The 22,383-nt window shown below is 40.8% G+C and overlaps 1 protein-coding gene and 1 long non-coding RNA gene across 3 annotated transcripts in view; one reads left to right on the top strand and one right to left on the bottom strand.

The window, feature by feature from the left end:
* Nucleotides 1–2,135: 2,135 nt before the first annotated feature.
* On the bottom strand, nt 2,136–6,506 carry LOC146440835 (uncharacterized). The gene is made up of 2 exons (XR_014849690.1): nt 5,759–6,506; nt 2,136–5,394 (listed from the first exon to the last, which is right to left on the bottom strand). It is a non-coding gene; the product is annotated as an uncharacterized LOC146440835 (long non-coding RNA).
* The window catches only part of ZEB1 (zinc finger E-box binding homeobox 1), a 119,561-nt gene continuing 102,657 nt past the window's right edge, over nt 5,480–22,383 (top strand). The window contains exon 1 of one of the 2 annotated variants that reach the window (XM_085050395.1): nt 5,480–5,584. In XM_085050395.1, coding sequence (XP_084906521.1) covers nt 5,527–5,584 — 58 coding nt within the window. In that variant the 5' untranslated portion in view covers nt 5,480–5,526. Of the gene's footprint in view, nt 5,585–7,385; nt 7,417–22,383 lie in introns of those variants that run through there. The other variant, XM_085050397.1, reaches the window with a different exon arrangement.

The raw sequence follows: 22,383 nt of genomic DNA, 5'->3' as shown, positions 1-22,383 counted from the left end.
TATAACTACAGTAGAATTTTACACAGCTCTGTAGTTCCAACAAGTTTGGTCTATGCATCTGAGTTTCAAACATATTGCATTTTAACACCATATGTTTGTAAGTACCAGACAGCCTTTGCCAACCCTGAGAATCAGACCAGCTATGCTGAGTGCACCAAAGCTTCACTTCACATTCCAGAAATTAACCATTACAATATCTGTGTTTCTCCTTATAGCTTTGGCTGATGATTTGTCGAGGTCTTTTAAGCAAAATGAGACTTTCAACTGTATTTATGTGTTTGTTTTGGTAGACTCTCATACTTTTTTCCCTTGGTTTTCTTTATGTTAACACTGTATATTCAGAAGACACACTGCAAGCTCCAGAACAACAGCTTTGCTTTTATGTATTAACAAACATTCCCTGGAGAAGCATTATGCACTTAGAGTGAGAAAAAACCAAAACAAACAAGAGATAACAAATGAGTAACATGTAACATTAGAATGTGTTTCAACTTCTAAAACCCTCAAATATAAATGAGAAGAATAAGCAATGAAATAATTAGGAAATCAATTTTAAGTTGGGATTTAAAGAGCGGAGTGAGCCAGCTGCACAGGTATCATAACAAAGGGAATAATCCCAAACGAGAGCCAAATGAGCAATTGCACAAAACTGTGCGACAGCAAACAGCAAGAGGGCTAGGGAGCAGAACTAAATCAGAAATAGAGTGGAAGTTACAGAAGCAAACAAACACGAACCATATGTGAAAATATTTGCAACGCATTAGTGTTTAATTAGTATAAAAGATAAGAACACTTATGCAGAGTCATCATAAACAAAGATGCATGGAAAATGTGCTACTAATAAAAGCGGGCAATCTAACTGCACAAGTGTCGTTTGATCAGTCACCAGTTCAGATGTAATTTAAAACAAAAAATAGTATTTTGAAACAGCATTTTGCTACTGCATCTAGTGGTAGAAAATAAAGTATTGAAGTAGACAATCTTATCTGAAGTTCCAGATATTATGAAAACAAATGAAAAAAATCACAACAGTTCACTATCCACTGCTTATACCCAAATTTGCATTCTTAATTCCATTTTGAATATGCAATATTTGCCATTTGGATTAAAAATATGAAATTACTTTTTCAAATTTTTTCTCAAATAATTTTTTGCTTGTGTGAAGGCTCTGAGACAGAGATCTAATCTCACTGAAAGTTAAAATCACTATAAGAATGGAACAGTAGGCCCTTGTTATGTTCTAGTATATTTATTTAATACAGCATACTAACCTGACATAGGTATCAGCGCAGGTTAATTGCTTCCAAGAGAAAAACAATATGCAACAAGTAGGGCAAAATAAGAGCAAGAGAAACAAAATGGGTTTGAAGGCCTTTGTGACCTTCACAAACACTTCTTAACAAGGAAGACGTTAGAAAAGTCAATTGCATATATGCAAGTCATTATAGCTATCTATAGCTATGGACTCAGTGATGATTTATGGCAGAGTTACACCCTCACACATCCTTCAATCAGGTACAGCCTCCTCAAGTTGTGCAAAGACATGACAAGTCATTAGACATCATAAACTTCAAGCTTTAAATGAACAAATAAATTAATGGTAAAGTTTGGAAACAGTAAATAAAATCATGAGATGAGCAAAGTAAAATAAAAAAGGTAATTTTCCTTCATAAGTGTTTGTAAATGAATGTGAAAATTTGAAGCAGCTTTACCATTTTTTGAGACTGTACAACATCCCAGGGTATAGCTTCAAAACTCATTAGATTCATTTGGAAGTATAAATAGAAATTGGAAGACCATCTGAAGGGATCCTCTATGTTGATATCTCTACAATCCACATTTTATTCAAGATTAGTTCCTCAGCTGCAGTCAAACTGTGTATTTCTGTGTCATTGCTCTCCTAACAAATCTTTCAACTACAATTCCTATTGTAGGAAATAGGAGGAGGAGGAGTAAAAGTGCATTTAACAAAAACGTAAAAGAATAAATTATCAACTGAAAAATAAATTTTAGGAACTGACATTCCAAAAAATACATGGAATTAAAGTTTCAATAATGAAAATCAGAAAAAAAAAGAAAAAAAAAGAATCTCCACAAATCAGTTAATGAAACAAGAAACAATACACAAGAAACAATACAGAGTAATTTTCCACTGTAATTCTAAATTCATTAAACTAAATGAACACCATTAAATCTAAAATAGTCAAGATATGATGTGAAACTTCATTTCATAAACATTAATAAGAAGTAGGAATAGAAACAGAGGACTGATTTCTTTTATATAATGACACATACTTAAGGGATCATAAATCATAATGCAACATACATGAACATTTTTAAAATGGGAAAAACTGTCTATAAGAATCATTACCCAGTTTTTGAATATCCATACAACAGTGTGAGTACATTAAATACAAAAAATTAAAGTATTTTAATTCTTGTCTTCAGAGAATGGAAATAAATTTCAAAAAAGGTGAAGTACAGCAGCTCTGCAATCTCATGTTTTAACTACAATATGCCTATTTAAGTTGCCTAAATTCTCATACAAATTTTGTTACTAGAAAATGTTATGGATGACCACTGTCTTAGGATCCCTCCTTTAAAGAGATATCTTCTCAAGACTGCCACAATTAGGAGGATGCAGAAATATACCTATTTGCTGAGATTTTGCAAATGAATACATTAATTAATTCTTGCATCCTTGACTGAAAAGTCAGATTGAAACCCACACACCATAAAGAAAAGCAGGATTTTCCATTCTTGCAGCACAAACCAGTTTAAATTACACATATAACATGCTCATGTATTGCAGAACATGACAAAGATAGCAGGAATTTTAGCTAGTTGCTTTGCATACAGGATTAGAAGAATGTGTTAGGCAAAAATTCTTTTACCATGTCTGCATCTTTAATTTAGCACAGTAAATAATGGGAACTTCATATACAAAGATGCAAAGGGCCCAGTTGCTTGGATTAAATATATTAAATCTTAAAAACCAACCCTCAAAAAACAATCAGTCTACATATCTATTTACAAGTAGTGGATGAGACACTCTTCACAATGGATAGTGATTGGGGTCATCAATGACTTGATGCAAAACACTGTCCTCCGATTCTTTTTAGTTTCCAGACCTCCTTGGTGTCAAAGATAATATATACAAAGGTTGCTTTGGTTTTCTCTTCTCATTTATCCAAACTTTAGCCGTGTAGAGCTACCAGTGTTCCTGCCAGTTTCAGTTCTGCTCTTCAGAAACTAATGGGCAGAAGGAGTTGTCACCAATTTCTCCCAGCTGCTGGGAAATCTTAAGAGACTCAAGTTCAAACAGACATTATGGCTATTGGAAAAAGAGCACAACAAACACCAGGAGACTGTTTCTCTTCTCATTCTGTTAGGAAACATAAATTGCTCAAAAGGAAGAGACAAGAATTCTTATCCAGAGGTGAAAAGTGACAAAATTCAATGAAAATAAGCTCTTCAAAGTTGCTTGAAGAGGGCCTGGTACTTTGTGTGGGCATGCAAGTGAATATTCTTACAAATCCACAAATATGTTTACAGATTTTTTTTTATTTGCAACTACTTTCTAAAAACATTACTGAATTTAAGGAACAAAAAAATTAGCATGAAAACTTGTACATGATAATTTGGTTCATCCTCAAATTCACACACAGAATGATAAAAGGCATCCAAGAATTCCAAAACACCTTAAGAACTCATTTGCAAAGTTTCATAGCCACAGGTCATCTTCTGCACAGAAACTTGACAAGGATGCTGACCTAAAAACAAAACCCTGCCTTAAACTTTGCAATTCGCTCACTCAAAGTTTGAGCTGATGCGTTTCACTTTTATCTTGTAGTTGGTTTCATGTTGGAGTTCTTAGCCATCCTTGTATTTGGGGTTCAGTACTCCCAGCTGATGCCAAATCTAATGCTTTTGAATGACTCCTGTTTGTCCATCAAGCACTTGCTACTGTTTGATTTGTTACCCTTCTTTAGTGGCTCTTGGATAGATCCTTGTTAAAATGTTGAGGTCAGCATCCAACCATCACTGACTAAAGATACAAATGTAAAAATGATACACTTAAACTTGCAACTTTTTGGAGAGCTATCAGACAAATTACTTGTACCTGCAACCACTGTTTTCATGTGAGTATCCAAACCGAAGGCTCTTTCACAATTTTGAGGATACAATGAATAAAAAAAATATCCATTTGGATCTTCACCTAATTGTGTATCCATTTTAGCCCAATACTTCTTTTCTAAGCACTTCTGATTGTACTGACTTTTGCGGGAGCTTCAGCTGCAAGGTATGCCCACAAACAGGCAGTGTTCAATAGTTCATTTTCTAGAAACATGTTATGCTGCTTCCATGAGATGAGGTGACTTGTTACAGAATGTGAATACGTAGCATGTAGAACGTGACAATGTAGAACAGCTGAAGGCCTCAAGTTCTATAGTGTGACAATTTCTTATTGAAAGTATCCTATTAAGAGAAATGCTTCCGCTGAAATTTAATTTTAGATAAAATTCCCCGGAATCATTCCAAGATAAGGAAAAAAAGGAAATAAGTAAGCCTAGAAGCAAACTTATCAAATTATTTTATTGCCTGAAGAGAAAAGCAAGAGTAAATAAATAGTACAAGCGTTTGATGGTAATGCTTTAATTTTTAATACATCAAATAAGTTTATTAAGTGCAAAAGAGATTGCTTATTAACCACCCGTGAAAAATTACTCTCTTCCCTATTTGTCTTTTAGGGCACAGAATTTTACACCTCCCCTCCTCTTGGTAAAAGCGGGAAGTATGACTAGGGAAAGCCCAAGTGCGGCAGCTTTCGCGTGCGGTGGGAACGGCGTCACGGCGGTGCAGCTGTGTGTCTCTCGCCCAGCCCCGTAACAGCAGACGCCGCTCCCGGTGAGCCCCGGTCCCGGTGAGCCCCGGGCAGAGCCCGCTGCCGGTGAGCCCGGTCCGAGCCCGCCGCAGCGCTGCGCGCCCCTCAGGTGCGGCATTCGGGCCGTTTGGGGAGCGCGGCCCCAGCCGGGACAGCCCCGCGGGGAGGGCGGGGAGCAGGGCGAGCCGCACCTGGGGCGGCGGCCGGGGCCGCACCTGGCGGCGGGACAACGCCGGGCCGGCCCCTCAGCGCGGCGCTGCGGGACTGCCCCGCGGGGATCCCCCGCGCCGCCCCGGGGACCGGCGACCGCCGAGACCCCGCGCCGGCTCCGGCCGCGCCCCGCCCCGAGGGGATCCCCCCGCGCTGCCGCCGGCGCGGGGCTCGGGCCCGAGATCCGCCGGGCCGTGCCGCCGCTCCGCTACCTGCGGGGGCAACTTTTCCCCCGCCGCCGTTCAAACGCGCTGCCGTAAAGCGCCCGTCTCCCGTGGCAACAAGGTTCCGGGCGAGCACTAGGTGTAGGAAGGTGATGTAAAAGTAAAACCACCCAGTGTCGTAAACCAGGTCCGGGGGGGAGGGGAGGGAGGGAGGGGGGCGGGCGGGGGAGGAGGTGACTGGAGCATTTAGACACCAGCGAGCGGATCATGGCGGATGGCCCCAGGTGTAAGCGCAGGAAGCAGCCGAACCCGCGCCGCAACAACGGTCAGTCACCGGCGGGGCAGCGCCGCGGCCGCGCTGGGGCGGCGGCGGGGCCGGGGCGGGGGCCGGGCACAGCCGTCCCGAGCGCGCAGAGGGGAGGTCGGGCGGGCGCCAAAGTAATTCCCCCGCCGCGGCTCGCCGGGAGCGCGGCTCCCTCCGCACCGTTATATCCGCTACCTGGAGCCTCCCTCGCCGCCGCCTCCCTCCTCCGCCTAGCGGTGCCTCCGCACTCCGCCGCTGTCCGGGACCGTTACACGCCGCTTCCCCCGCACGCCCCGCGACCGCCCCGCCGCCGGCAGCGGGCTCGGGGGCCCCCGGCCGCGCCGCCGCCCTCCGGCCCGGGCGGGGACGCCGAGCCCCGCGGGGAGCGGCGGGGGAGCGGCCGCCGCCCGCCCGAGCGCGGCAGCCCCAACTCCGAAACTTGTTACCTGCGCGCTACCCCGGGCGGAGCGGGGCCTCCCCCCGGCCCCGCGGGCGGGATCGCCCCGCCGCCCGCCCGGGAGCGCCTCTGCCGCCCGCCGGAGTTTTCCCCCCGCTCGCCCGGCGGCGCGGCCGGCTCCTCGCCCCCGGCCGGCGCTCGCCGGCCGTCCCCGCGGGGGCACACCCGGGAGCACACTCGGGGGAGGCACCGCGGCGGGCGGCGATTCGCGCGGGGGCAGTGCGGGCGCCCCGGGCCGGCGCCCCCGCTCCGCTCCGCGTCCGCTCCGCGCCTCCTCGCCCCGCCGAGAGTTAGTGCCCGGCGGCGCCCCGCGGCCGCGCTGCCGCCCCGCCGGGCCGGTGGGGAAGGGAGGGCTGCGCCCGGGCGGCGGGGGCGGGCGGCGAAGTTTCTTCCCTTCCTTCTGGCTTCGGAGGTACCTGTTTGTATAATAATGGGTGGTAACGGTTTGGCCGGGGGCCCCCGCTCCGCTCTCTCGGTGCGTGTGTGACCAGCTGCTGCAGTCTATATAAGGAATTACATTTACATTTCAGACTTAAGGGCTGCTCTGGGGTGGTGTTTTTTCCCCTTTGGTACGTGTGTTACTTTAAGATGCAATGGGAAGGTACACGGCGAGGGGAATAAACGCTCGTAACACCCACTCTCTACTTATTTTCTGGAAAATGGAGAAGTAGTTCGGTCCTCGTAGCACGACTCTTCGCAATAGGATGTAGAGCAGGCGATTTTGTAACCCTCCTTGGCAATTTTAGGTTTTATGTGGCATTTCCTGTGCAGGGTCACAGATAGGAAGGCTTTGCCTGCGATCTGAGATGTTTTCATATGCAGTGAACGGTCTCCGAAATAGATCGGAGTCACGATCGGTGCTTCACCTCTCTAATCCTGACTGTTCGGGGCATAACGTGGTGATAAATGACGGCCTTTCCGGGGGCTAACGGGTCGCTTTGGTTGCTTTGAACTTAAAAGGGTTTTATTATTTTTGCCGTGTGCTTTTTCTAGCAAGTGTTCTTGTTTGCACACTCGTATTATTAATTCCTTCTCCTAGTGTAAATATTTATGTTTAGCTCATGATTTGGCTGTCCTAAAGGTAAGTTTGGAAAGTGCTTTTCTCTTTACCTTATTAAAAATGTGGATGATCAGAGAAAGGGGCTTTTCTTGTTGCTGACGACATGTGTGTGACATGTGAGTCTGAACCACCCAGCGTCTGTGCAGGAGCTGTAAACATGTTTACCTGAGCAGGAAAGAAAATGGATTTTTCTCTTAAAGATCCAGTGATATGAATACCATACTCTTAAAGCATATCAACAGATGACTTGAGAGAGAAATTTTCTGAAAACCTGGCTTTTGAAATCGACGGGGAAAAAAGATTCTTGATTGCTGCAGCAAATGGCAACTTGTGCAGGTAGAAAAAAAAGATGGTGTTTAGTTTTCTCCTGCATGCATGTCAGCCCCCTCCTGTCTGCTGCTTTCGTTCTCAAGGGAGGGATTTATTTACCACGCTTGCTGTCAGTGTTTTTCCTTTGTGCTTAATATTAGAAAACCAGATTTAAGGCTGTTTAGCACAAAACGTTTTGTCTGCAGCGTGTATCACTTGCAGAAAACAAAAGGTGTATAAGATGCGGTATCATTCTAGGTATCTTTCATCTTCATCACTTTTGGACCTCATTGCTGCACCCGCTTTATTATAAAAAGCCTCTGAGTCTTAATCAACTAGTTCTGCAATGTAGAATGTAGTGTGTCTTGGTTTAGGCTGGTTTTGGTTCCTTTTATTAAGGAATTATAACCAACTTAAGTCATTGTGCATTGAAGCATCAGGATCGGTTAGATAATAGAATCTGGATAATAGAGATTTCTCAGCAGAGGGTTTATGTTTGACTTGCAAATATTTACTAAAGAGAATGGATAGAAAAAATGTTAACCCTTTAACCTTTATAATAAATATGTGGCTTTTTTTCCTAAGTCTCTAAATGCACTTGGTTCTTATAGGTATCTTCAGTTAATGAGGAATGAGCTTAGGGGAGATGCATCAGCAACTGGCTTGTCCGTAGTATAAAAAATAAAAGCCCAGAATAAATTTCATGCTGTTTCCTCTCTGCATTCCCACAGAATAGGAGATTATTACAGAGAGATTGCACTAGACATCCAGTATGCCAGTTAATACTGGGCTGTGGCATTGAGTTATAATACTGTAAACTTTTCTTCTGCTTATCTCTTGTTAAAGTTAACACAGCTATTCTTGTACTGCAAACTTTTGTTTCATTTTTTTTCCCCCTGCTTTCTCTCTGTGTTTGGGAGCCATTCTGGTGCATTAACTCTAGCTGGAAAGACAGTATTATCTTCTTAACTCTAGAGCTGGTTCCTTTTCCACCTTGTTTATTGGTCCCTACAGGAGATCAGCGAAGAGCTGATTGGTGCTGCCATTAAAGCCTCCACTTAGAAGGAAATCTGGCACTTCCTACCTGAAGAAAACTACCCTCTGTCATTGTCCTTAGTTCTGGCCAATACACAAAAACATCTGCTACAGCAGAGGAGTTAACAAAGTGTTGAGATCATGTGATAAAGCAGAAACATAGCGCTGATTGGAAGTCTCTCATCCTATCTACTTTTTCCCCTTTTCCACCCTCTTCTGATAGAAAAATGAAGAGGAGGAAAGAGATGGTTTGGGCAGTTTTTTGCGTTATCTGCATAGTCGCACTGAGACTCTTGTGTAGACTTCAAATAGACTCAGTATCAGCAAAGGTTTTCTTATTCTGAGTTGGTTTGCAGTCAGGGTTAGTTGCTTTCTTAACTTTTCTCATGTGTGTTATAGGATTGTCTTAGTTCTTATTAAACAGCAAAACTAGAAGTGACACATTTTGTTCTTCAGCAATGCTGTGAGATAAGTAAAACAAAGTATTTAAAACTTCCCTTACTAGAGGGTTAAAAAGATATCAACCTTAAATATAGATGTTCTGAAAATAATGTAAGTATGCCTTCAGGTTTTCAGATGCATATTTAATGGCATAAAGAAGAATGTATGAATCTGAGTAAATTCTGCATGCTGTCAGGTACATGTGAGGAGAGGGTATAAGCCAGCCTTTATTTATTTAATATTTTTTACCCTTGGTCACAGTGAGTTCATTACTAAAAGGCTTTGTAGATTGACTTGTTAGAGTGTTATTTCAGTTGCTTTACAGTTGATTTTGCTCTCTTTTTGTTTCTATTAGATAACAGTTTCCTATAAAGTTTCGTTACCAAGCTAAGAACTGTAAGACTGTAAGTCCCTTTGAATAAAGTAGAAGCATGGCATATTTCTGTTAGCTCCAAGGTGTTAACTACTGGCAGGATGTCAGGTGTTAGTGACGCTTGGGATACAACATTCCTTGTTGTGCCTGTCTTCTCTTGCCCCCTTGCTTTCTTTTTCACTGGGTATCATGTTTTCACTCTAGTGTTAATTTAAATTTGCAATTTGGGATTTGTGGAATGTAGCCTAAGTTAAAATTCCAGGCACAGTGAACAGGTCTACATGGACAACTATATTAACTGTTTGAGACCAGGGAAACCTTCACTCATATAAACAAGTAATACTTCTGTTTTAATGTTAACTACTGAAATATAATGGGAGTTCTCTTAAAAAGGTCACTATCTCTTCATTTTTCTGTCAGCAGTCAGTGCTTGTTATTTTAACAGTTGTAAAGCGGGGTGTTTTAAGGTAATTAACTACCTGAGGCAGGTTTTTTTTTTTAAGATTATTTGTTTCCTGAAACAGTTTTCCGTGCTTGTAGGGCTCTGTACACGTGCTGCTGAAAGGGTTAATCAAAAGTAGCAAGAAGGTGGGACTTTCCTCCTGACCTGGGCTTCCCTATCATAGAAATCACTCAATTTTTTTTCGGTGAGAAGTCTGAAGATCCGACTTCTTTGAATTCAGTCCAAATTGTCTGCCGAATAATTTTTGTTACATCAGATAGGCTCAATGGGGAGGGGTTTCCGTGGACTTTGGGCTTTATGACAAGTCCTGTTAGTTGATGTTACTGACTTTGGTTGGGCCCTTGCTCTCTGTAAGCAGCTCCTCTGCGGGCACAGGGACAGCAGGAGGAAGGGGTTTTATAGCTGTTCCCTGCTTCCTTCCCCACAGGGACTCGGGTTGTGGTATTAACCTGTAAATTCTTATAGAAGCTTTTCAGTGGTGGAGAGAGAGGCTGAAGTGCTCTGAAGTCAAAATATTGCTGCAATACCTTTCTTCATGTTGAAGCATCTGTTTTAATAGAGTTTGAAATGCCAGCAAGGGATGGCAGACATTTTTAACATGTATGGGACTCTGTATTATTATGGTAAAGAAATAAAATTAACTTCTGTAAAACCTGGGTTGTAGTTTTTTTTGCTCGTTTGGGTTTTTTAACTGATATTTGATCAAATGCTCTCAATTGCAGAGAAACTGGTGGAACTACATTATCTGGCCAAATGCCTCCTAAGAATACCAACTTGTAATTTCAGTCATTACTATTTAGCAAAAATACAAACTTATTGCTCTCAAATCGTTAGCTGTTTATAGTAATTTCAGAAACTTTTAACTAATTGATATTGCAAGCTGATTGGAGTAGGTGTGCTTTGTCAACTGTAAACCCGATCTTCAATAGTACATACTGCAGCTCTGGAAATCTTAAAGATTCTACTCATGATAGGTTTCAAATACCCAAAACTAGAGGCTGAAAACCAAAAATTATGTTTTTATGTAGGTTTTCATACCATATTGCAAAGTATAGTTCCAGGTTAACTTTCAGCTGATTAATTTCAATATTCCTTAATTTTTGGTGGTTGTTACCTACGTTTTTCAAGAGGACTCACACCACATTGGATCTTTTCTGTTTTGGGCAAGTAAGCAAAACTCTGTCTCTCATTTGTGGTCTCAGAAACATTGGTGCTTCATTCTGGCAGCTATAATAGGCCTGTTATTTTTGAGAACTAAATTCTCAAGTGACTTACCCAAGGTCACACAGGAAGTCCATAGCAAGACTGAGTCTCAATCCATTTTTAATCCTCAGGACTACCCTTGCTTTTGGCTTGATCTAGAGCCTTAAAGGGAAAGAATAGTTTTGTCATGTAGTAGTTACTATTCCTTTCAGCTTAATTGTTTAGGTTCTTTCATATTTATTGTTGAAATATTTGTACTTCTAGCAAACAGGTGGCAAGATGCAAAGATGTCGCTGTTGAGCCGCTAGCAGAGAGAAGAATCCAGTTCTCAGTGGCAAGAAGGAAAAGACCTTTATTGTTTTGATTTCATCATATATATAGAGTTTTCAAAGGTCACCCAGATTGGTCAGTCAAAAACCTCCCCCTAGGCCTGATTGGCCAGGCCTGCACCGTCCAAATCTTGGGACACTGTTTTTAATAGCATCCAAACTTTATCTTTATTTATAAAACACAAAAGGATTTCTCATGGGAAAGACTTGTGCTAGCCACACAAAGCTCAATTTTGCCTTTAGCCATTTTTAGATGGTATTAGGATGGTATTTTCACTGGTGATATTTCCTGTCTTCATAGTCAATATTGATATAATGATGTGCCAGAGAAGTAGAATGTTATCTTCTGGTGTATTTGTGTTCCCAAATCTTGAGTTCAGTGATGTGAGGGTAGACAAAAGTAAATCACATCAGGAAGGAGCTAGTTAAAGACTACACAGTTAACATCAACACCCCTACTGTGATGTGGACAGTTTTAAGGGGGCTGTTTTCTTGTAGTTGAACATCTGGGCAGAAATTATTTCATCAGATGTTGGTTTTGTTGTGACAGTAATGACTAAAGAAGAGTCTCAGCGTATTACCAGTATTTCTAATATTTGAAGATGGTAAGTAAATAAAAAAGCATAAATCCTTCTTAACACAAAAATTTCCCAGAAATGTGTAAATAAATGTCAGGCCCAGTAAGTCTACTTGACTGGGACAAACACAAGTCTAGGTTTTGCCACCACAGCTGCTTGTCTCAGGTGGAGCTGTGTGGGAAGTGGCTGTGGGTGCAGGTGGGCAGCGTGAGGCAAGGTGGGTGTGAAGAGTGTTCTGGGATCTTCATTAGTGAAGATGTGTGGTTAGCTCTAATCATGAGACACTACAATACATCAGTTTGGGTAGGGATTCTTTCCTGCTGAGGGAAATGCTGTTTGAAGTCTTTAGTAACAAAAAAAATGTGGACAAATGCCCTAGCAAAGCATGGAGAACAGAGGGTTGTATGTATGAGTGGTGCATGGCTGAGGCAAAGTGTGTGTGGAAGGAGGGAGAGTGGAATAGGCAGGGGAGCAGTCTACTGCTCACTGAAGGTCTGATACCTGATTTCTGATGCACCTTGCTGTCCTTCCAGGGAGGAATGCGTTTGGCCGTGGCATGAGAAGATCACAGCAGTAAATAGCTTTGACCTCAGTTGGCTGGGTGATGCCTTCAAATACTGGAATTGTTGCTGAGTTGTGTAAGGGGTTTCATGTGTATATTTCTTTTTGTAACGCAAGTTTTTTAAACCTTTTATAAGCCATTGCCTCTTATACTCTGAGTTGATGTTTTAGCTAATTATCGTGTGCTTGTGTATTTCTGTCATGGATTGCTTTTCTGATTGTCTAGTTCCTTGCATCTTATTTTGAAGTTGTTGGAAAGAGTAACAGAAGTTTGATATTTTAATAAACTGTTCACAGTTGCAACTTTCTAATCTTTGTGACCAGTTCTTTTAAGGAAGGACTAGAGTTGCTTTCAGTTTTCCTATTGAGCCACAGTTTGTTTATTAATAATCTATTTATCCCTGTCCTGGTATAGATAAGTAATATTCCTGAGTGACAGTCAAGGAGAATGGGAAGCCCAGTCAAGAGGAGTGAGACTTGATGGATAAAGTACTGACTCCAGTTAAATGCAGCATAGCTTTATAAATCTATTTCAGTACTCCTGAGAAAAATACTACTCCCATCACCACAGTATGTAAGCACCTTTCGGGCAGTAAAAATATATGTACTGAGTCTTCTCTTCCTGTATCTTGGCCCATACATCCAATTCCCTGGCAGCTTACATTCATGTATTAGGAGGATAGGTGATGGTAGACTAGAAAGAAGAAACTTGTTAAATTTTTGTGTGTGGAGAAGCAGGCAGTGATTCAGATGTTTCACTTGGTTAATATGATCAGCACTAACCGGGTTACTTTAGGCTTGTACATTTATCCCCAGAAGGGACAACAGAGAAAAAGGAGCCTTTTTTACATTGCCTCACTGATTATCTCAGATGCCATTACGGTAATGTAATGATATCTTTTATTTTAACATGCTTTTTCAGAGCAACAGAAGTTAACTAAAAATATGCTTTCTCATTTTTGAGAAGTCAGTGCTGTTTGAAAGCAGGCTGTTTCAGTTCTCTCCTTTTCAGCTGTCATTCCCAGCTGTCACAATCTCCTTGATGTGAGGACTTTACCCCTGTTGTTTCAAAGCAATTTGGTTAACAGCTGCTGTCACCCAAAGGTTAAAACCTGAAAACGGGCATCCTTTATTGCTTCCCTACAAATGTTTGCTTTCTGTTTGGTAGCATCTTTCTTGTTGCTCTCCCATCAATGTGTTCCATTGGTCCTATTTTTGGAGAACTGTGTAAAGCAAATGAACACATCTAATGATGAATGTATTCTTCTGGATGTTATAGGGTGCTTAATTATGACTGAAAAGAGGGAGTAAAAAAATTCTTTGCTGTGCTGAGATGACATTGCATCCTGTTCAGTTAGGATCTGTGAATATGAGTAGCAATCCTTCTTCAGTGAAAGGACATGCAAAATTAGTTCTTTTAACACCAAGATCCCTCTATGATATTGGAGTGTATCAGAAGGAAAAGAAACAACTGTTCCTTAACTAACAGCATAGTATTCTGTACTTTTTTCGATGGAGATATCCTCTTTCTACAAGCTCCTCTGTTCTTTAGCTTTGCAAGTGATAGATCAGGAACACTGGAGGAGCTGGCAAGATCATTGGAGGTAAATGAGTTATGAACCTTACCATTCACCATGATCCTTAGAGTGACTTTTATGGACAACACTTGAAGTAAAGGGTTAAGAGTCTAGTGTGGTAGAGAGTATTTTTACCTATGAACTAGTGTGCCTGTCCTTGTTAGGATCAAATGCTAGCTGGGCCAGTGATGCTAGGGAACACCTTCAGTTATTGTGATATGTTTTCATTATTTCAGCAAATATCCCTTTCCAAATTCTCTTTGATAGGCAGCTGACAGACACTGAGGGCAATTTTCTATTCTATTTTGTAGACATCCATCCCCAGATGTGTATAATGGAAGAAAGCAAAATGATATTACAAAACATCCCAAATGTGGCATGATTTGAAAAAGGCCTGGGGAGATCTATTCCATCTGAAAAAGGGCAAACCAAAGAACAGAAAAATCAGGCCTTAACTACAGGGCTTAAGTTGATTTTTTTTTTTTTTTTTTTTTTTTTTTTTTTTTTTTTTTTTTTTTTTTTTTTAGCTGGTAGATCCCTAAAGAAGGAGGTTGGGCTCTTTATTTGTTTTTTTTCCTAACACCTTCCCCCTCTGCTGTGCTAACATACCTTTTATTAATGTCTGGAAGCATCAGGGAAATGGGTTGCCCCTTTTTCCATGATGCACTTGTCTTTAAACAGTTTTTCATAATGCCTTGAGGTATTTTTGCCTTGTGTGCTTCCAGGTATGCATCAGATTTTCCTTCTTCCCCCCTTCTAGTCCATTTTATTATTTCTCTTAAGTTCCTGTAAGCTATCTACTGTAAATCCTGTTAAGTCTTAGACTGGAAAAGGAGATAGTGTTCAGAATCTGTAACCTGTTCAGTCTTCCATCCTGTTTTGTTTGTCTTTCCATAGCCTTTCCTTTTCTTCATAGTGTTCCTGGCACAGCTATTTGGTTAAGTCAAGTAAAATAGAACCAGTCACACTCTACTGGATTCATTCTTATGCTGTTGTTCACAGGAAGGACCTAGGTACAGTTCGCCTGGTAAAGAGCATGAGGTGGTGAATAAGGACTTTGAAGCAGATTTGGAGCTGTAATGACTGGCTTCCTTCCCTGCTGCTGTCCCTTCCCCTTCCTTGCAAAGCATTTTCATTTGAAAAACTAAGGTGTGGTCATCAGGCATATCTGTTCTCAACTTCCAGTAATTTTTTGCTCAATGCTGAGCTGCACCATAATTACATATGCAAATGTAGTGGGTTTTTTTCCCCTCTTACCTTGTACATGTGAGAGAGGAAGATAAGGTTGCAGAGTACTGTCAGGGATGTGCTGCTGTTGAGGAGGTGCTGCAGAAGGAGACAAGTAGTTGTCTTTCAGGACAAGGCTCAGCAGGGGATTTCTGAACTTCCACTTCTGAAAGGCAACAAGAAAACAGTATTCTTGCCAACTTTAAACTTTAGATACGAGCAGATTGTTGAATGGCTTGTTATAACAAGCTATTTAGATACATTCTAGCTACTAAGTGCCGAAAGTTAATTTGCCTTTCCAGCAGGGATTTGTTGTGTAGACACACACACATATATAGGTATACATATGTATACATATGTATCTATCTGTAGTTACACCCAATCATTTAATCTATTAGATTGGTTTAAGTGCTCCTAGTAGTAACACAAAGTAAACTTCTGTTCATAACAGTGTTGTAACGGTAGTAAAACCACAGAGGCTAAGTCTAAGGAACAGACTATTCTGACAACTTCTGCCCTTCATGGTAAGGCTTACCTTGTACATTTTCCAGATTTGGAATTGACAGACATACTGTATTCGTGGAACCCTAAATATGATTTTGAGCAAATATTGGAAGATAGAAATGATTCTATAGTGCAATCAAAATGCTGGGAGACTCTTTCTGCGCAAAAATGAAATAACTTAGAAATGAGAAGCAAAATTTAATTTGTAGTTGTGGCATAAGAAAGGGAAATAGTTCCAGTGACACATCATTTAGTACAATGTGCTATAGTTCTGTGTTTCACCACGTGATTAATCACGTCTGCATAGTTCATGTGGTAATTACATGATCAAGACAGACACCTTAAAGAGATGAGCCAAATTTTTACCTCAGCATGTGAGTGAATAAAACTAGTCACAGACTTTCTGTGAGCTAAGCCAGTTCACACAAGGAGAATTTTAGCTTTCGAGCTGTAAAGGTTACAAATAGACTTAGCTGAATACAACAGAGGTTTATGATCCTGACAGAAAAATCTTATGAGATTTTTGATGCAAACTGTTGTCTGTGGATCTGATGCTTCAAGAATATTTGTGGCAGTACTGCTTGTGACAGCGCTAAGATGGTTTCCTTCAGAAGTGAAATAAAGTAGTATGGTTAAGGACTCCAACAAATATGGGCATTTTCTTTGTTTTAGTATGAAGTTGCAAGCCTTTTCCATTCATTAATGTCAAGTGCCTGGAAAAAAGTAATTAAAAAGCTCCTTGTTGCACTCTACCGTATGCAAATCACTTCATTGCATTTGCTTTTTGCATTTGTATGGTGTCACAATACTTTGGCATATAGAAAACATACAATTTCTTAGAAAAGTCTGAATTCTTTCCTGAGCCAATAAGAAAACAGAAGTGCTGAAATCGAAAGCTTGTCAAAAGTCTTGTTCTAATAGTTTACAGTTGCCTATATTTAGCTCTTATTTAATCTTTCTAACTTCTGGCAATATTTTTAGGCATTTTGAAGGTCTCATATAGCAAATTCTCAAAACAAAGATGTTTGTGACTTTTCAAGTTCTGAGGTGCTTTACTTTGAGTAAAGTCTTCCAGGTTTGTGCCTTAATGTGTCTTAATAGGCATTTTAATGAAGCTTTTTATCCCTTAAATATTTCCCCAGCCTGTATACCTTTAAAGAATTTAGTGTGTCTTCCTCCAACCACAGTTTTAAGTAGGACTGTCAGTCCAATGTGTGTCTTGTTCATCCTTGGGTCTACTGTCAAAGCACTTTGTAGCTGAAGTGTGTGTGCGCATGTGCAGCTGCATGTGCTGTTTTCCTGCCTTTTCCTTTTGTCTGTCAAGCTTCTGGCTGATAGCAGATTAGCCATCTGAATGTGGGCAGCAAAGAGTAATGGGCTGTACAAAATGCCTGGGGCTTCTTGCATACAATAAAATGACTCCATTATAAAGCAAAAAATGACAAGCCTGCCATGGAGGATGTCTGTACTGGGGAGATGGAGAGAGTAGCCTTTGGTTTATGATCATGTTAATGGGTGTAAAATAAACTTAATTTTTTTTCAACTGTCAAAAGTATTCCTAGGTGCTTTGCAGAGTAGTGCTGCAGGTTCTTCTAGCAGGAAAACACTGACGAGCTAAATGGGTGATATACTACTTGCTATTCCTGATTGCTGTATATGTGTGGGGGAAGGAAGGGAGTAACAGCATGATGGCTCAGTTTCATTTTCATCATGCAGGTGTGTGTGGTTTTTTTTCCTTTTCAATTTTTTATTTCTAATGTTTTACTTGGTTACAGAATTACATAATCTGCCCTGCAGAAGTGTGTTAGGTTTATTAAGTCTTTTGGAAGATGTGCTAATACAGATTTGAAGGAAATTGGGGCAGGAACATGGCTGTCTGAGACACAGGGAATCCACATGTTGGAGGAGGACGTGAAATATAAACCTGTAGAGAGTTCAGTCAAGTAGACAAACAAGTCTGTGTGTAGCAGGAAAATGAGGAATCTTATCAAGTTTTTTTGACAGTTATACTCACCCCCAGTAAGAATCTGGTGTGTTAAAAAACCCTCTCAATTGTCTACAGTTTACTGGGTCTGTAAGCACTAGTGGTTGCTTGTGCACTTCTGACTTCCAGTTACAGCTTTCAAGGTGATTTTTTTGGTTTTTTTATGGCATTCAAGTTCTAAAAGGTGCTCTCCCCCATTAAAAAAAAAAAAACAAAACAGGTGCAGTATGTTAATTTATGCTAAATGGAAGATCTTCCTGGTTTGCATCTGCTCAGGAAATTAAGACAGTTTCTGATATATATGAACTTCCAAACTAACTGCAAGTCAGGATAAAAACAATTTGGTATATAGAATACAGATGAATTGTTATAACATGGAAAACTTGTCTTAAAATGCTTAATTTAAAAAAATCAAACAAACTTCTTAACTGACACTTGGTTTAGTTTGTCTTGCTTGTTGAAGAGTCTGTTCATTATGTCACTGTGGATACAGCTGAAGTGGGCTCTGGAAATCTATGCTTTAGAAGCAAAATGTATGCATTGCAATTTTAAATAAATAAAATGGGAATACTGTTTGAACAAGCCTTATTTTTCTCATTCTGTTAGCTGCAGCCAGGTCTGCTTGTGATGGTTCTGGACATGGATACTATTTGTTGTAAGGATCATGTCCCTTGGAGATCTCCTTTTACAAGTTACACACCAACTTTCCCCAGTCTTTTGGATTGATTTGCCTAAAGTGAAAACCCTTCCTAAAGATTTCTGCTCCCCTCCTCTCTTCCAATAAAGTCTGCTGCCCATCGCCTCTTCACCTCCCCCCTGCCCAAGAAAAAGGAAACAACTGAGACTGATTATACCGTAGAGCTCCACAAATGCTACTCCCTTGACAGCAGTATTAATTTTCTTTACATGCATTTTTATTTTGCAGTTCAGAGTTGTTTCTATGATCATATGAGCTCTTTATGATGCTGAAGACTGTAGCTACTTAGCAAGGAAGCTGGTGATAAAACTAAAGCTTAGTTAACTACCCCTAACAGTGGGTCGTCTGTAACTGGTGACAAATAAAATACATTCCAGACCAGTTTGAGAGATCTGTGGGGTTTTTCTCATCTCGTCTTTCCTTGCCTCATGCGATTGCTGTGGTTTACAGTGGGAAGCCACTAGTTCCTGCAGTCACAGATGGAAAGGGAGGTGTATTCACTGGTAAGTGATGCAAAGACGTCTGAGTAAGAATAAGAAAGTGAACTCTCTTAGGGGAGAAGGAGTTAGCTACATATTTTACAGATCTTTCAACATCTGTGACTTAACTGGCACTCCTGAAAGGAGTATGTTGCACATTAAGGCAGCTTAGGACAGTTACATTTATGAATATGAATTAAAAAAAAACTAGACCTGTTCTTGTCTTTTATAGGATTTTCATAGTTGCACACCAGACTTGAAAAAGGTACTGCCTTGGACTGACATGGCTACAGTATTGTGCCATGGCTGGTTTTCAGGACAGATATGGGAAATTGCAGAGTAACAGAGGGGTGGAATGGCTGAAGGGCCATCTTCACTTAATCAGAAGGAAATATGGGAAATTATCTTAAAGGTGTTTAGGCACAAAAAAATATTCTTTCAGTGGACAGTTTTACTTGCTGTTTTCTGTGTTGTTTAGGCTGGAATGGTGGCATAGCTGACTCAAACACCATATATGAGGAAAGTTTGCAGATATGAAAGGATCTGTGCTAATATATTCCAAACATTCACAAAAGAAGGCTTGTGGTGGAGTATATACCATTGTGGGGTGGGGTGTGTGGAACTCAGCATTCTTGCTTCCTAGAGTTGAATGATTGTTCTTCATTAGTGACAAGTGATATGGTACGTCAGCCTGTCTGACCAAGCTGTACATCATTTCCAAATGTCTCTTTCAGACAAATTCACTGTAACCAGGAATTTTTGAGAACTTTCTGGGTCCTGCTATTTTGGAAGTAAATATTTGGCTAACTAGTATAATTGAAGTTCTCTGTTTAAAAATACAGTAGTAAAATATAATCCTCATACTAGTAAACAGGATTAGCCTTCAATTTTAACAGGCTTTGGGTTGATGCTTAAGATCTCTTTGTAATTTTTTGTTGGCAAATACTAGTACAGCAGAATTGGAATTCTGAATTTAGGATGTGATTATTAAGAGCACCAGTTGCAGAGTTATGGAGTGCCTGAAGTAGCATGGGGTAGAAACTTGTAAATCCATATTTTTCAGTTTTAAAAGGTAACCAGTTCAGAATGTTTATTGCTAGATTTAACTCAAACTACAACATATTTTAAGACATTATGCTAACAGCTTATCTTTTGCTGATTGGAGTGAGGAGGAGATGGAAAGAGCGTAGTGTCTCCTCTGTAAAGTATCTAATGTATAAACTATGAATTTACAGAAGGCCTTGTGCAAGCAAAAGTGCAATTCTTATCACAGAATGAGATGCTTAGAAAATACAGGCCTGGAAGGTGCCTTCTTGTATCTTCCACCTTGTATCCTCCCCCAGTTTTCCTGTTGTGAATCCCAGTGGCCAACCCTTGCCTTTAAGCTTTCACAAACATGGTGCTGTTAATATGTGGAAGCTCACAGGTTTAGAGTGATTTGCTCTTGCTCTGTACTTCAGCCTAGTACCATGCAGTTTACCTGTCTTTTATTTGTCTGCTGTTTTTCTTAGGTAGAACAGATTTGTTTCTGCAGTAGACAAATTATGTGAGATACTGTTTGTTGCTATCTTTTCTATGTGTTGTAGGCCCTGTGTGAATCCTGGTGACTCCAGCAAATACAAAGAAGAGTCTTTTAGACGTGCTGTACAGACAGATGTTATAAAGCCTCAGGGCTTTTTTTCCTTATCCTGGACTTGAGTAGTCCTTAAAAGAAGTTAGATGAGTCAGTGCAGTGTTGTTCTCGATCCTGGATGAGGTAGTTAATCCTGTCATGGTTATCTTATCTAGCTGTCCAAGAACTTCAAGATTTTAAGATATGCAGAGCTACAGTGTGTTTTCACTTCCATTCTTCCCCCTTTTCCAAGCAAGACTTATTTAGAGATGGGGAAAAATGCTACCAAAAAAAGCCAAATCTATGTTTTTCAGCTTAAATAAGGCTTATGATTATCTCTGCTGTAATAATAGGTGGTTTAGGTTTCTTGGAGCAAATCATGCAATTCTGGAAAACCTATGTGATTATTACAGAGTACTTCAGTGGACGCTCTGATACAGTTGGGAACTCTTTAATTTGGGTAACTTGCAGAGACTGAAATGTAATCCTCAGCTGATCAGCCTGTAGTGTATGAGGACAAGGAGTGTCAATTTCTGTTTTGGAGGAAGCAAGTGTTCAAAATCATTCAGGTCCATTCACGTGTGCTTGCCCTTAGATTTCCTTTTGATGTTGGCTCGTAAGGGTGCTCTGGAAAACCATGCAGCCAAAAACATGTTGATATTACTGCCTTGGGTGTTATTGATGATACTAAGCAATAACTCTGATTCTTTTTTTTTTTTTTTTTTGTTTTTTGTCAACTGAATCTTATTTCTCTGTACCTTGCAGATTCCTAAACTATCTGGTAGCCATCACAGCCGTCTACAAAACTCAGAATATTCTAAAATTAGGAAGCTACCACACCAACATGACAAATCTATTTGCTTACACAGCGTGATAGAATAGGAGGGATTTCTGTACCATCTTGAACACAACCTGCGAGGCTTTAGGAAAGCAATGTGCTTTGTTCCCAGAGGGGGACAGAACGGATTTGGAGAGAAGTGAGGCCTGTATTCCCCTGTGATATTTGTGTTGTCATCTTTATAGTATCACGTGAGGAAGAGTAAGGGTTTTTTAGTCATCTCTGCTGTCTCAAACCCTTTAGAAGTGAATCCGTATTTCTGTTGTTTTTTTCCATTTCCAAAAGTGGGACACTCATGGAAAGCCTACATGTGAGTTTTCATTTAGGCTTGAAGGCTCTGGAACAAAATATTCAGTCTTTGAGATCATGTCAGTCTTCTACTTACAATGGATTCTTAGTTATTCATGTGGGAAAGGTGCAGATGAAGTAGTCATACTGAGCATCTGCAGGATTCAGGGGGCCTCTTCCCTTAGCCAAAAAGAACAAGCATATTTTGCTCTTCTTTGAGAGGTGGGTTTTTTTCCCATTTGTCAAAAGAATAAAGACACTCTCCTGCCCAAAGGTTATTTAAATTGATGTCCTAGTGTTTGAGATGAGAGCATGTAATGCAACTAATTCCTGTCAGTTAATGGTATGTGTCCCACTAAACACAGCCCTCTTGCTGCTGCCTTGAGAAGCAGTCAGTGGGGGGGGTCCTGTGTCTGCTGTTACCAAATTGTGTGTCTTTGGTGGAAACCATAGGGAATAGAGGCCTCTTTTTGGCAGATGCACTCACAGTGCTTTGGCGTAGGAGCTAGAGGTGGTAGTAGTAGGAGATGTTGGTGCCTTACTGCTCAGCTCGGGGGAAGTCGGGGTTGCTGACAGAAGCGTGTCTGATTGCCAGCTATGGTGAGCCAGCATCCTTATGGATGCATATTGCAGCATCCTGATTACAGCATCCTTCTGGAATAAAGTGAGGTTTGAGATTTCCTCTTGTTAAGACATCTACTGATGTCTGCTGGTGGCAAAATGCGATATTATATATAATACGTAAAATACAGATTTGTTCCTACGAACACACTGCCTCAGAAATGCTGCTTTTTAGGGTGTAGGC

Source organism: Lichenostomus cassidix, chromosome 2, assembly GCF_008360975.1.
Source record: "Lichenostomus cassidix isolate B80296 chromosome 2, HeHo_3.0, whole genome shotgun sequence".
In the NCBI taxonomy this organism is placed as follows: Eukaryota; Metazoa; Chordata; class Aves; order Passeriformes; family Meliphagidae; genus Lichenostomus; species Lichenostomus cassidix.
This window is presented reverse-complemented; position numbering and strand designations above follow the sequence as displayed.